The sequence below is a fragment of the Uncinocarpus reesii genome, genomic scaffold (assembly GCF_000003515.1).
Source record: "Uncinocarpus reesii 1704 scaffold_1 genomic scaffold, whole genome shotgun sequence".
NCBI classification, from domain to species: Eukaryota; Fungi; Ascomycota; class Eurotiomycetes; order Onygenales; family Onygenaceae; genus Uncinocarpus; species Uncinocarpus reesii.
Window position 1 is genome coordinate 7,412,962 of NW_003052500.1, and position 13,798 is coordinate 7,426,759.

General features: G+C 48.7%; 5 protein-coding genes across 5 annotated transcripts; 2 read left to right on the plus strand and 3 right to left on the minus strand.

Annotated features, from left to right (window-relative positions):
- Positions 1–198: 198 nt before the first annotated feature.
- On the minus strand, positions 199–1,825 carry UREG_02786 (aldehyde dehydrogenase; the record flags this gene model as incomplete). The annotated part of the gene is made up of 3 exons (XM_002543224.1): positions 199–1,379; positions 1,442–1,641; positions 1,698–1,825. 3 exons carry the CDS (start codon positions 1,823–1,825, stop codon positions 199–201), a joined length of 1,509 nt encoding a protein of 502 aa, XP_002543270.1.
- A 1,216-nt stretch (positions 1,826–3,041) lies between these two features.
- Positions 3,042–7,795, minus strand: UREG_02787 (uncharacterized protein; the record flags this gene model as incomplete). The annotated part of the gene is made up of 9 exons (XM_002543225.1): positions 3,042–5,730; positions 5,784–6,058; positions 6,117–6,150; positions 6,384–6,402; positions 6,577–6,768; positions 6,843–7,043; positions 7,129–7,327; positions 7,403–7,435; positions 7,517–7,795. The coding sequence occupies 9 exons, from the start codon at positions 7,793–7,795 to the stop codon at positions 3,042–3,044; spliced, it is 3,921 nt and encodes a 1,306-aa protein (XP_002543271.1).
- A 506-nt stretch (positions 7,796–8,301) lies between these two features.
- On the plus strand, positions 8,302–8,976 carry UREG_02788 (uncharacterized protein; the record flags this gene model as incomplete). Its single annotated transcript, XM_002543226.1, has 3 exons — positions 8,302–8,466; positions 8,534–8,920; positions 8,971–8,976. 3 exons carry the CDS (start codon positions 8,302–8,304, stop codon positions 8,974–8,976), a joined length of 558 nt encoding a protein of 185 aa, XP_002543272.1.
- A 510-nt stretch (positions 8,977–9,486) lies between these two features.
- On the minus strand, positions 9,487–10,523 carry UREG_02789 (uncharacterized protein; the record flags this gene model as incomplete). Its single annotated transcript, XM_002543227.1, has 3 exons — positions 9,487–9,812; positions 9,879–10,287; positions 10,350–10,523. The coding sequence occupies 3 exons, from the start codon at positions 10,521–10,523 to the stop codon at positions 9,487–9,489; spliced, it is 909 nt and encodes a 302-aa protein (XP_002543273.1).
- A 2,106-nt stretch (positions 10,524–12,629) lies between these two features.
- On the plus strand, positions 12,630–13,386 carry UREG_02790 (uncharacterized protein; the record flags this gene model as incomplete). Its single annotated transcript, XM_002543228.1, has 4 exons — positions 12,630–12,773; positions 12,871–12,971; positions 13,038–13,163; positions 13,239–13,386. 4 exons carry the CDS (start codon positions 12,630–12,632, stop codon positions 13,384–13,386), a joined length of 519 nt encoding a protein of 172 aa, XP_002543274.1.
- Between the last annotated feature and the right edge of the window lie 412 nt (positions 13,387–13,798).

The following is a 13,798-nucleotide window of genomic DNA, read 5'->3' on the forward strand; positions in this document are numbered from 1 at the left end:
ATTATGTAGTCGACAGCTTAAAGCAAAGAAAAGAGGCAAAATCAACTTTTAATGTTGCATGAAGTTATATAGTGAGACTATGTAACTAATTATGTACATATATACTTTGGGGGGAAGCCGAAAACACATTTGAAACTTCCAATTAGCTAGTTAGTTAACTAGTTAGGCCTAATTCAACTGTTGAATTGCCCTCAAGGCTCATAGCCTTGTTCCCATATTTACATGCACAGCTTTTGTTTGCGAATATGCCTCCAATCCAGCCTCGCCCAGTTCTCTTCCAATACCGCTTTGCTTGACACCGCCAAACGGAATACGGAAGTCACTATCGTTGCTGCTGTTGATCCAGACCATACCGGCTTCGATTTCAGCAGCAACGCGGTGAGCTCGTTCGATATCCCGAGTGAACACTGCCGCGCCCAAACCGTACGTAGTATCGTTCGCTTTGGCGATGGCCTCATCTTGCGTCTTGAAACTGGCAATGGCGACGAAGGGTCCAAAGACTTCCTCGCGGTAGATCTTCATGTTATCCGTCACGTTGCTGAAAATAGTTGGCTCGATGAAAAATCCCTTGCCGTCGCCGACGTTCTTGTGTGGAACACCGCATGATTCGAGTTTGGCGCCTTCGGATTTACCGCTTTCAATGTATGAGAGCACTCTGTCATATTGCGCCTTTGTGACCTGGGGGCCTTGGAAAGTGTCATCAGCAAACGGATCGCCGACTTTGCTGGTCGACGCAACAATTTCTTTGAACTGGGCGATGAACTTGTCGTAGATGGTGTCCTGCACCAAGATACGTGATGTCGCTGTGCAGATTTGGCCCATGTTTGACATGATACCAATGTGTGCCCATTTAGCAGCTTGTTCCATGTCTGCGTCTTCAAAGACTAAGAGTGGCGACTTTCCTCCGGTCTCTAGCGTGATGTTCTTCAAATTGACGGCAGCTGTCTTCATGACCTGTCTTCCAGTTGCTGTGGAGCCAGTGAAGGCGATCTTATCGACATCCAGGTGAGATGCAATTGCTGTGCCGGCATCTTTACCATAGCCATTGACGATGTTCACAACACCAGGGGGGAAGCCAGCTTCCTTGATGAGGTTCGCAAAGTACAAGATGCTAAGAGGAGTCTGTTCGGCGGGCTTAAGCACCACCGTGTTGCCGCAGGCTAAAGCAGGTCCGAGTTTCCATGCAGCCATGGCCAATGGGTAATTCCACGGGATAATCTGACCAACGACACCAATGGGTTGGCGTAGTGTGTAGGCGAACTTGGCGGGAGAGGTGGTGATGGTGGTTCCGTAGACCTTGTCTGCGAACCCGCCATAGAACCGCAGGGTTTCGGCAACTTCGACACAGTCCTCGCTGACGGCAACAGAGTAGGGCTTGCCTGGTAGCAACGGAAACAGTAAGCATCAAGCGTGAGAGAGGTTTAGGCAGCCATCAACCAACCATTATCCCAAGATTCAATCGTCGCCAGGGTCTCAATGTGCTTCTCAACCAGTTCTGCAAGCTTGACCATGAGCTTTCCGCGGTCTGTCGGAGGCAATTCTTTCCATGAGGGATTCTTTAGTGCTTTTCGGGCGGCCTTGACTGCGATATCAATGTCTTCAGCTCCACCAGCGTGTACGGACGCGATCTCTGACTCGTCACTAAAACGCAGGTTTAGCAATGCCTCCCACTCCCTCTGAGCACGATGTCCACTCACGTGGGGTTAATTGATGAGATCTTCTGTCCTGATTTGGCCGGAACAAACTCGTTGTTGATGAACAGGCCCAATGGCTGGGTGTACTTGCGCCCATTGGGTGCCGTAAGCTCGGCGAAAAGGTCTGACATTTTCGAGAAGGAATTTGAAAAGTATCGAGGATGAGAAGGTTGTTGCAATGCGGCCCTTGATGATGGCAGGACTGGCTTTATATACACGGAGTAAAGTGGAGAGAGACTCCGAGACGGGAGCCGGAAGCTGAACATGAACAGTAAGCAGGCCCTTGGTTGATAAACATCGAGGCCGGCTTCCCCTCACCCTGCTTTCTCTCGCTTTAACTGCTGCTTTTCCCCGGGCTGACGGGAACTCTGGTAGTCCAGGCGTCGGAACAAACTGCTCTCCCCAGTCTAGCGTGTGTCCAGCCCCGCGCTTGGTGCCCCTCCATCAACAGCGCGGGCAAACCATTACCGGAACGAGAGAACCTATCCCTCTCTCTGCATCTGGGGGTGCTCGGCGGCCGCAATGGCGCCTTAGAGAAACAGTAAATACGACCAAGACGCGCGTTTCCAAACTTGTGATATAACTATGCAATAAAATCCAAGGGCAAAGGACAAGCATGAAACCAAAGAGTGCAACGACTTGGCCAAAGAAACACATTTTTTCGTCTTTTACGCGACTTGCTGATTGTCAATATAGCACCACTGCGGAGTGAAGATTGTCTATCTCCTTATGCAGAAAGCTACGGGGTACGGAGTACTGGCTGTCAAATTGCCTGGACAGACTGAAAGGTGCTGCCAACCACCGGCGTGGCGAAGAAGCCCATCGTCAAGCGTCTTCTGATCGTTGTATGGATGAAAAGCAGAGTTGAGATAGAGGCAAAATATTTTAGACAGTGACTAGATTTGCTTGTTTAGATCGGATGAAACGCCTATATTCGATGAGGATATCAACATTTGCTTTGACAACAACATAGCAAATCCCAGCCTTCAATATCCGACGTTTCGAAGGAATCTCCGATAACGACAAGTCGCAACCAGTGGTCGAATACACCAAGCTTTGCTACTGTATTCATTCTCGACTCCTACCCAAGCATGCTATCTAATGACCACTTGTTATTCTCGGATGCAATCAATCCACTGACGGATTGCTGGAATGCCATGCAAGTCTAATACCATCCTGCGCGGTAACTCCTTAAATATCATTATTCATCCTTTTCAATCCTACTCTTCCCTTTTATGAAATGTCTAACCTTGTTAGGAATGCTTCTTCTAGCCTAGATCCCCGGCAAATCATTCGTTAAATCGGTATTTTGCCCCAGGCCTAATGCACAAATGCAGTGATCGTTCATTATCCAGAGCTCAGTGGTATCCCAACCTTGGTATCTTCCTTGACGAAATCGAGGCCCCGCTTAGGTCCGAATTCGTAAAGGAGTTGAGTCAAGGTCTTTCTTTCTGTATCATATTCGCAACCGCGGTCAGGTTTGTCTTTCCAGATTTCACTCCATCGAACCTCTTCTTGGGTATTGGCACCACTCGTCAAGAGCAACTTCTCTATCGTGCCGAACCCTGAAAGGGTCGCAATATGCAATGCCGTGAGGTTATCGCGGGTTTTAGCATTAACATCGGCTCCTTTTTGAAGGAGCAGTTCTACCATAGAGTCATGTCCCAAAAATGTGGCCAGATGCAATGCAGTAGAGCCGTCTTGAGCTTTCGCTTCAACCCCGGCTCCGGTTTCAAGGAGCAATTTCACGAGTCCATTCTGGTGTTTATTAACTGCAAGCATGAGGGGCGACCTCCCGATGTCATCCACAATGGTCAAATCGGCCCCCTTTTCTGCCAATAGCTTCAGAATTTCACCTTGACCGTTTAAAGCAGATATATGCAGGGCTGTCTGCCCGTGGTAATCTTGTGCGTCCATGTTAGCACCCGCATCGAGTAAGAGCTTTACGATCGCCATTGAACCCCTTTCTATCGCTAGCATAGTCGGGGTAACTCCGTATACGCTTGCATTGACATCGGCTCCGTATTCGATCAATAGGGTTATAGCTGGTTCATGCACACGGTTAATGGCATACCACAACGCTGTACGCTGTCCACATTCACGGATATTGGCATCTGCCCCTTCTTCCAGGAGAAACCTCACAGCGTCCGTATATCCGCTCTCAGCCGCCATCATGAGTGCCGTCCATCCTCCAGGGTCCTGGCCATTGACATCCGCTCCTTTCTCCAATATCACCTGCAATCTGCCGATCTGCGATTCCTGTACAGCTTCGCGCAGACCCGTGACGACTGTGCTCCCTTGCATTTTGGTGGCTATGGTTTTTGCCAGCAAGGCTTGCTGTTTCTTACCTCGTGCCTGTAGACTCACCCACTCTAATATTGCCTTCCCGTTATCCACTTTATCCAGAAGTATCCCGACAAGTGTTTCGTGCTTTTGCAAAGCTGCGCCGTGCAAAGCTGTCCAGCCGTCATCGTCTTTCAAATTCGGATCAGCTCCATTCTCAAGTAACAACCATGCCATGGCTTTAGAGCCCCTGAGGGCTGCTCGGTGCAGTGGCGTAACTCCTAAATAATCTTGAGTATTTACACCAGCTCCTGCCGCAATCAACATTCGAGCAACTTCCACGGACCCGCCTTGAGCGGTCCAGCAAAGCGCTGACTGATTGCGATTGTTCTTGGCCTGGGGATCTGCGCCTTCGTTCAGCAATAGTTGCATTATGGACGGGTACGGGACAGCCCAGTGCAGGGCGGAGTTTTGGTAACCGTCTTCCAGGTTGACATTGACTTTGTTTTGGAGAAGCACCCTCACCGTTGGTTCATTCCCTACCGAAACCGCAAAGTCAAGTGCAGTGCTGCCGAAATGGTCCCTGGCATCGACATCTGCTCCACTGTCTAAAAGCACCTGCACCAGTTTGTCGTGTCCTTCTTCAGCGGCGAGGAAAAGCGCTTTGTGTTTTCCATCCCTTTCTGCACCAAACTCGGCACTTTTATCTAAAAGCACTTTTACGACTTCAACATGTCCTCCCACGATTGCCCAGCTCAGCGCCGTCCACCCTTCGTGATCAGACAGCACGTTGGCTCCTTTTACTACGAGGAATTCCACCGTCTCCCTATGTCCGCTCCTGGCCGCCCAGTATAAAGCGGTCTCGCCAGATCGATTTTGAAGGTTGAGATTTGCTCCATTTTCAAGGAGAAGTTGCACCATCTCCCTATGGCCATTCTTGGCGGCCACTTGTAACGCTGTGTTTCCGTAACTGTCCTGGCTGTTGACCTCAAAACCGGCTTCCAAAAACGACCTCACAATGTGCTTTAGATTCCAGTAGGCGCCGACATGCAAGGGCCCAAAGTGCCTTGGGAAACGGTCGTACCAGTTTTTTTTTCGATACGAGGTTAGATGTAACACTTGGATGGAAGACGACAATTTTTGGCTATTTTCCAAGTAAGGGATGACGATGTCCGTTTGCTCATCAATTTGCAGCTCCGTTGTATGATAGCCCCAGTTACGAGAAGCGTAATCGTAAAATTGGTAATGTTGCAAACGTTGTTTCAGCCTCTCCCCATCCGTAGATGGCCCATCTTCAAAAACATCAAATGATAAGTATGTCAGACATAACCGACCAAACTCGGCTTCAAGGTCAGGGAGAAGGTGTTCAGGATTTGCCTCAAAAAACTCCTGTAAGGTATGATGGACTAGGCTGATAACGTTGCGTTTTTCGTCAATTCTAATCAAACCGGCAGAGGCACTGAGGAGAAAGTCGGTCTCTGGGGCTGCGTCTTCGTCCAAATCCGTATCCTCAAGTTCAACCGCCAAAGCTTGGACCAGCTCGTCAACTGTTAGTGGCCTCTTCGCACAGTAGATATATGAAAGTGCCCTTTTCACGGCCTCGCAATTCTCTTCTCCTTCCTTCTCGATGCGACTGATAGCAGCTTTGTAAGTGTCGTATATTCCCGTTGGCATTGCGGAAATGGCTCTCCGGACACCTCGAAGGCTATTCTGTTTGCCCAAACCACGTATTTGAAAATACGCAAGCAAAAACCTGTAATATGCATGTTAGTCCCAGCAAGGTTCTTGGAATTTCACAAAACATACATCCCCGCTGCCTTTTGGCTAACGCTTTCAATGATCTCCTGTTTCAATTTGGGGTCCTTGGTGATAAATCTAGCCAGTCGATCATTCTTCTTTATCTCGGATGCTAGATAGGTTTCGATCTCGGATTTAGTTGTTGAGATCTCGATTCGAGTAATACCCGTGAATGTTACTGGAGGGGTAATATTAGGGCGAGATGTGAAAAATAGCCGAGCCACGGGTTCCAAGTCCTTCAGCAATCGAAGAAATATGTTTCTATTGGTTTCGGGACATTCGTCCTGCGATAGCCGATTAGTATCACTTGAGAAGAGAAGTCAGGGACCCTTTCATATTTACCAGAGCATCGACAAAAATATAGGTCTTTCGAAAGCTACGGCATAGTGATTGAATAAGCGTAATCCATTCATCTCCTGTTGCATTTCTCTTCTTTTCAGCGTTCCTTTCACGGAAGTCTCTGACCTCGGAAGGAATTGGGCGGACGTGCTCGGCTAACTGTCGAGTTACGCTCGACAAAAGGTGCAATTCGGATTGTGATTGTTCGTCTTTATAGTCACAGTATACGTATGCTATAGCGACATTCGTACCGCGCGTGGCTTCGCTTACATAGTTGACAGCGATGGATCTATTAAGACCGCAAGTGAGCCTCCGAACTTGATACCGCTAGCGATAGCGATAGTTGGACAATTGCAAGGTGATACGTACGTCATAACAGTCTTTCCGCTGCCCGCTTCAGGGTAACTAGGATTTAAGCAAGCCGATCATGTTTGATATATTGTAAATAGGTGGGAGGACGTACGTATCCCGTAACACCACAACGTCGAGTTCTGGTCTCCTTGCAACCATCGTTGGAATCCATCAGAACGGAGCACGCTCTCTCGAGTGCCATCATAATGTTCTGCGAACTTGTCCCGCTGCTTTCCGTCGAAAGTCAGAGACGACAAGCCTTTGAGAATGTTTTCTCGTTCTTGATCTTCTTCCTGGCCTTGATCTTAGTTTAGCAAAACATAGGTCTGACCAAAGTTGAAGCTAGTCGGTTACTAACTAACTAGTTAGTTAACTTACCCCTTAAATAGCTATATACTTGCTTTGTGCCGTCTAAGATCAATGCACTCTTCTCATCCGTCTCCATTTTCAGTTGCTCCACGGCCACCAGTGTTGCATTCCTGACAATAGCTGCCTCTTGTTCAACTGCCTTGCGGAAATGTCCATATGCAGCCGCGAGCTCATCGTCTGCATCTGAGCCAAGACTCCGAAGCGCCTTTGCTGAGAGGACATTTACGTTAGCCGCCAAAGGCCTGTTTGGCTGAGATGGCTTTCTTCTATATTGGCGACAAAACTAGGCTCTTACCGAATCGTTTCATCTTGACATATTTAGCAAAGATCCCACAGAGCATGAGCACTGATGTCAGGACCTCGGTGATCGCATTTTTGAGTTCTTTGATCGGAGGCACTTTTGTCTCTAGAACCTTGAGTGTGTTGAGGTAAAAATTCACATCTTCAAAAAATTCAACCACCTTATCATAGTCGGCTGACACAATGTTCACGCTCTAGGCGCAAATGTTAACACCTGCAATGTCCAGGAGAGGATACAGCTATTACCATACAATAATCAGGTAGCGTACCGCCGTGAAGATGACAACCCCGGGGGGGAAGACCTGTTGAGAACAAGTTAGTTAGCAAGGATAACTAGTTGCATATCAAGCTGGTTGAACGCATCTAAGAAACCAGGTGCTTACACTCGACCCTGACTGTGTAACTATCTCACAGAGTCTCTCAAGAGGTTTCAAACTCTTGTGGAGGAGGGTTCGAAACCGGTCTGTCTTTGACCCATCATGGCGGCGTTCTTTGAATCTCGTCTCCCTATCCTGTACCTCTGCCAATATGTCATCCACGCTCCTTGCCAATGTAAGGGACGTGATTTTAGTCGATGTGGCATCCTCATATCGGGAGATCGCCGTCTTCCAGCTCTCCCCGACATCGGTGGTTATGCCGAAAAATGGGTCTGCGGATTTCATCCTGTAGTTAAAATCTACAGTCTAAAATTTTTATACGACCAACACGTCACACAGGCTCTCGTTCCTCATTATATATGCACCTCCAGGGTATCATCAGGCTAAGGCTCTTGATGCGTTGTTCTCCCGAGCGAGGGGCCAAAGCAATCAGCGTGTTAAGCGATGCTGTTTGCCCCGCGGCTCGATTGGCACTTGGCCCCTTGGAGTTTTGACCACAGCCTTGCATTGAATTCAGCACACGAGCACGATAGTATTTACTTGGAGGCACAATCTCGCCTTGATTGCTTTTAATGGATTCGGCTCATTGCTTTACAGAGATTCCGCGGATCAGCCTGTCTCTTGCAGCCAACCCAGCCACCAAGTTGACTCTTCTAAAGCAGCTCCGTCATGCTTTGGTCTCCGTCGGATTTCTTTACCTCTCAAACCATGGAGTTCAACAGAGAACAATAGACGATCTTGTGGACATCCTCCCGGATCTTTTCGATCTCTCCGACATAGCCAAAAAGGAGATGGCCCTGCAGAATTCCCCGCACTTCCTTGGGTATTCCAGCCTTGGATCGGAAACAACTGGTGGGAAGGCGGACAGGCGCGAACAGGTTGAGTTTGCGACCGAGCTCACAGCCGTAGCTTCAAACACGGCCCCCTTGTACGAAAAATTGAGAGGGCCCAACCAAGTATGCTTCACTCATTCTAAAATGATTGGTTTATAACTAACCTATAACTATCGGTCTAACTTGACAGTGGCCATCCCAACTACCATCTCTCCGCCCAATCGTCACGTCGTACATCGATGAACTCACAGCCCTGGGCGAGCGATTCCTCCAATTAGTCGCAGAGGCCCTTTCCCTTCCACAACAAGCATTTTTCCCGTTTCTCTCCGACCAACACCGCCTGAAACTGGTCCACTACCCTGGCGCATCGGATCCTCTATCGTCCGATCTCTCAGCGCAAGGCGTCGGTCCCCATAAAGATTCATCCGGCTGGTGGACGTTCCTCCTTCAAGCATCGCCGCCGGAAGTCAAGGGCCTTCAGGTTCTCAACAAAAATGGCGATTGGATCGACGTTCCAGCCATACCGGGAACCTTTGTCGTGAATATTGGACAGGCGTTCGAAGTCGTGACGAATGGGGTGTGCAAGGCCACAACTCACCGTGTGCTCATTTCCGGAGAAAGAGATAGATATAGCGTCCCCTTTTTCCAAGGGGTGAGGCGGAGCTTGACAAAATCTGAAGCGGTGGGGACGATGAAGGAGCATTTTGGTAGCTTCGCCGATGGTGGAGAGTCTGCTGAAGGAAGGGAGGTTGATTCGGCGTTTTTGAGAGGCAAGTACGAGACCTGGGGTGAATCGCAACTAAGAACCAAAATTCGAAGCCATCGAGATGTGGGAAGAAAGTTCTATGCAGATGTGTTTGATAAATACACCAATGATGATTGAAATATCGGGCTGTGTAAGGTACGTGTAGAAATGCAATCTACGTGAGCTACGAGATTGTTCAGACTGCAGGACTGGTTTGCGGTCAAGATTAGATACTTGGTGTATTGGATTATATGACTCTGATGGGCTAATGAATGAATAAACAGATGATTAAATCGCACCTCTGCGTCCATCCACCTCCACCGTCTGAACTGCCTTTCGCATTACTTTTAACAAGTCAGATCTGGAGCTTGGTGCCGGCCAAACCAAACGTGAATGCCTCATTTCCACTCGCTTCTACTTGCCACATACTCCTTCCAGGTTGTCGGCTTCTGCTCAACCAATTTCAAACTTTTATCCAAGCTCGCGCCGGCATAATATCCCGGATTCTCTAACAATTGGTGTGTCTCGAGCATTTCTTGGGCAACTGACGCTGGAAGAAATTTGACATAATCGTCGGCATCGATAGTAAGGAATTTCGCTTTGTGGCCGGTCACTTGCTCGAACTCTTCGACGATGCGACCGGGGGAGTAATAATCCACGGCTTCGAGGATTTGCTTGCCGAGAAGGGAGTCACGGTTCTTAATTGCCGTTACGACATATTTGCCTTGCAGAAAGAGAGAATGAGCATGGTGAAGCTTAACTATCATTTCAAGGAAAATGGCTCCCTTACCTGTGTCGGAAACATCAAAAAGGGGGAACTGAGCCTTGTCTGTCAAGGGTAACATGAGAGTGTATGTGCCATCCTCTCCCTTGTTCAGTGAGGTCAGGAAATTGGACATGAAATACCCTGGTAAGACGAATGTGGCCGGAATCCTCAATTCTCGAATGTACACTTCGGTATTAGCTTTGGTGTCGAAGTGCGGAACGTTCAGGAGTGCACCGGCGCTAGCGTCCATGATGTGATAGAGGGAAGAGTAAATCAAATGAGAGACGTGGGCTTCTTTAGCAGCATCTGCCACATTCTTGCCTTGGTTGTATTCTTTCTCTGGATCCATGGTCTCCCAATAATTTGTCACTAGGAAGACGGTATGAGCCCCGGTAACCGCCTTGCCGACGGATGCCGGAGAATTCATGTCCGCCTGGGTATGTGGTCAGTTGGGCTCGAGATGTCTAGCTATCGGGAGCCTGGAGGTATACGTACACTTTTCACCTCCACGCCCTTACTCTCCAACTGCTTCGCTGCAGGCTTGGTGACATCCCTAGTGATACCGCGGATTCTGAACTCCTTACTCAATACCGGGTCCTGCAGGATGCCGTCGACCACAGAGCCTCCTTGGTTTCCGGTAGCTCCAAAGACGACAATGAGTTTAGACATTGTTTTCCGTACCGAGGACAAGGGATTTGACGGAATTGACAAACTGCAGGGTTCGGTTTGGAGGATAGTCGAAGATGATGAACAAAACAAGCAGCGTTGAGAATGTCAGTGGAAGGAGTCGAAAAAACAACTGGACTGACCCGTTGTTCAAAAGGGCCATCGTTGGGATCTTGCGTGAGCAGTATAAATGGCTGATGAAGCGGAAGTGGAGCTTGCAACCAGACCTCAAGCTCTTCGTCAATCGAGCTCGTTCGTTTTGTGATGAACTCTGGGGATCCGACGACGTCATGCATGGCCTGTGACTAAGCATTGTGGCCGTCGGAGGAATCCGTGCCGTGCTTCCGTTGAGAGACGGAATGATATATTCCCAGGCACGATTAGGAACCAAGGTGCTTTGATATTTCCTTGCAGACGAAAATATCAATGGCTGAATCATGATGGCCCATTGAGCCGTATTCAAATTAGGGTCACTGTGAAGGCCTGGAAGATTTTGCAGTCTAGATAGTTAGATGCTCTGGCTCCTGTTGATGCATAGGACCTTGGTTGAGTGGCTGTTGGATGAAAGGTGCAAAAGGGGAAAGGAAGGCTAAGACGTGTGTGCAACCAGACCTTGGATATACAGCGGACCTTGCATTCGAGACGTCGTGCTTGTATCACATACCTCAGGGAGATTAGAAGCCATCTGTGGGCAACCACTCTATGGCTCTTTGTTTCAGTTAGAGTTGTCAAGTCCTTTCAGCAAAAATGCCAGCAGCCAGTGTTAATACATAGGCTAACAATCATTGAATCAAACAATCATTTCCATGCCTCACCCTGGCGATCCATATGCACAGACTGATATACCTCAACCTGCTGGTTGATTTGAACTATAGTCCGCGGGAATAGGCAAAGGAAAAAAAAAAAAAACTAGCTAGTGAATACAGCATGCTTTTGGTCTCCTTTGCCCTTCTGGAGACCAATGGAATCATCTCCAACCCGATGCAAGGATTAGTCTGGATGGAATTTGGGGTTTGGGCTTGGATTCCAAACCTTTCTCCGGCGCACATGACATGATAACTGGATGAACTTTGGAATCCTCTGCAATCCATCAAAATAACTCACCAGGTAGCCGGCAAGCCAAACACGCCCTTGCGGTGAGCTCGTCTCGCCACCGCAGCTCCCGCTCTCACCATCATGATAGGCGGGACGCCGATTCAAGTTGACTTGGAACCGGCCTGTTCAGACATCACCAGCAAGCTCCAGCCTGCCAAGCGAGCCGACTTTCCGCTTTGATGTCAAATCAGGATCCTCACAAGCTGTCGAAATCGAAAGCAATCTGGCCGTTGAACGGCACTTGATTGATCATCACGATCGGCTCCATAACCCACATCATCCTCGCAACGCTGTGACACCGGTTCTTTTTAGCCACCGTGCTCCAGCAACTCAAAAGCTTCCTTTAACTCCAACTGTATACCTTTTGTCTCCGCGCAGGTATCTCTCATGTGCATCCCTGGCCGATGCCGTTCCGCTTGGCATCCCAGGATCCGACCTAGCTATGGGCATTTGGCCAGAAGCTTCCCTGAGAGCTTCCTCTGACGGATTTGCGATACACTCCTCTCGGATAGGCTCGCCATCTGCACATGATGCTGCCGTGCTCCGGTCGATTCTCGGCGATCGTTTCTCCTGCTGCCATTCCCGGGTTTGACTTCACGCCATCGGTTGCGATGACGTGATGAACTGCATCTTGCTGCAGAATTTCACTTCTCCGGCGTCCTCAAGGGGGTGGAAGCCGTTGCTTGCTGTGTCTCCTTAGGCGATTACACGCCGGGTACTTCGGATGCCGTGTGCATTCCTGTTTGGACGCTGGGCGAATAGCTAGAATCTTCTTGTCTGGAATTGGTGCCCTCCCGTCATCGGTTCCATGTCTAGATGGCCTTTGTTCATGCAGAGGACGTGTATATAAGAGGGTTCTGACCCCTCTTTCTGATCCTTTATTTCATATTCGCTGCTTGGTATACTAATATCAATCTGCTGACCGCATTTCTCCCACTACGCTTGAGCTGGCCTCCTCTATTGCTTTTCACCTCTGATTCCCTATACAGCAAATACCAACAATAGTTATCCAATATGGCGTTCGGCACCCTTATGCGCTTCAGCTTGCTGCTCATGCGCCTGCTGCAATGGGCTAGTGCAGTGATTGTCATGGGAATCGTATCATACTTCATCAAACAAGGCCCCAAAAATACACATCTGATCTATGAGGAAGTGATTGTAAGTTTCAAGGTCCTTTGGTTACTTTGTACCTGTCCCTGGAGCGCATCCCCTGGAACACAATGCTATTAACTATGGAACATACTAACCTTCCTAGGCCGTGATTTCCGTTGTCTTCTTCCTACCCGGCCTTGTATCTCCGTTCGTCGCAACTGTGGGCTGGCTCGCCTTCCCAATCGACCTGATTTTCTCATACCTGTGAGCATCCCTGTTTCCAATCCCAGCATCGCATCACTATCAGGACCCTGCTAACGTTCGCCTCAGCTGGTTGACCTCTTTCATCTTTGCCTCTCAAGATTACAGCGCTGGAGCTGCCTGCTGGGCCAATTCTCCTCCTGGAATCGGCTGTGCCCTTAAACATGCCTCGCAAGCATTTATCTTTATTGCCTTGTAAGTACCACACAGGGTCCCACCCCTATTTTCTTTTTCTTTTCGCAAACATTGAGCACTCACATTTTTGAGCAGCTTCTGCACCATGTGCTCCGCCGCCATGGAGAGCTGGAATCTCTGGAACCACCACAACGCTACCCGCTCTCCCATCCATCATAGCAAGGAGGTGCCGCGTGAGTCTGCGGACACCGCAGTCACCGGAAACGCTGGCCCCGTGGTCTAAACGTAGTTTGCTTGGATATGATACCCAAAGCGTCCCAAAGTTTTAGGTGTATTTATACCTCTTTTGAAAATTTGGCCAGCGCAATGGTTTTAAGCTCTACGTTACAAAGTCTTAACCCTTGAGGCTTAACGATGTGCGGTGCTATCTGAGATTGCACGATTTGCTTGATATGATTTGGCTTTTTTGAGTATCACACTCCCATCTCCTGCGCACTTGAGCTTTTGTTTAGCGGATGTAATAATGTTAATGATGGGGGTGTTGTTTTTGGGAGACGTTTGTGTGAGCGGTTGATTCATCACCTAATACGTACTGTATATATATCCCTAATATAGTATATAAAAGACTCGAAGTCTGCGTTGAAAGCTCTAGGCCAAAAAACTCCGTTTCTCGTCCCCAAGTTCAACTCGACGGG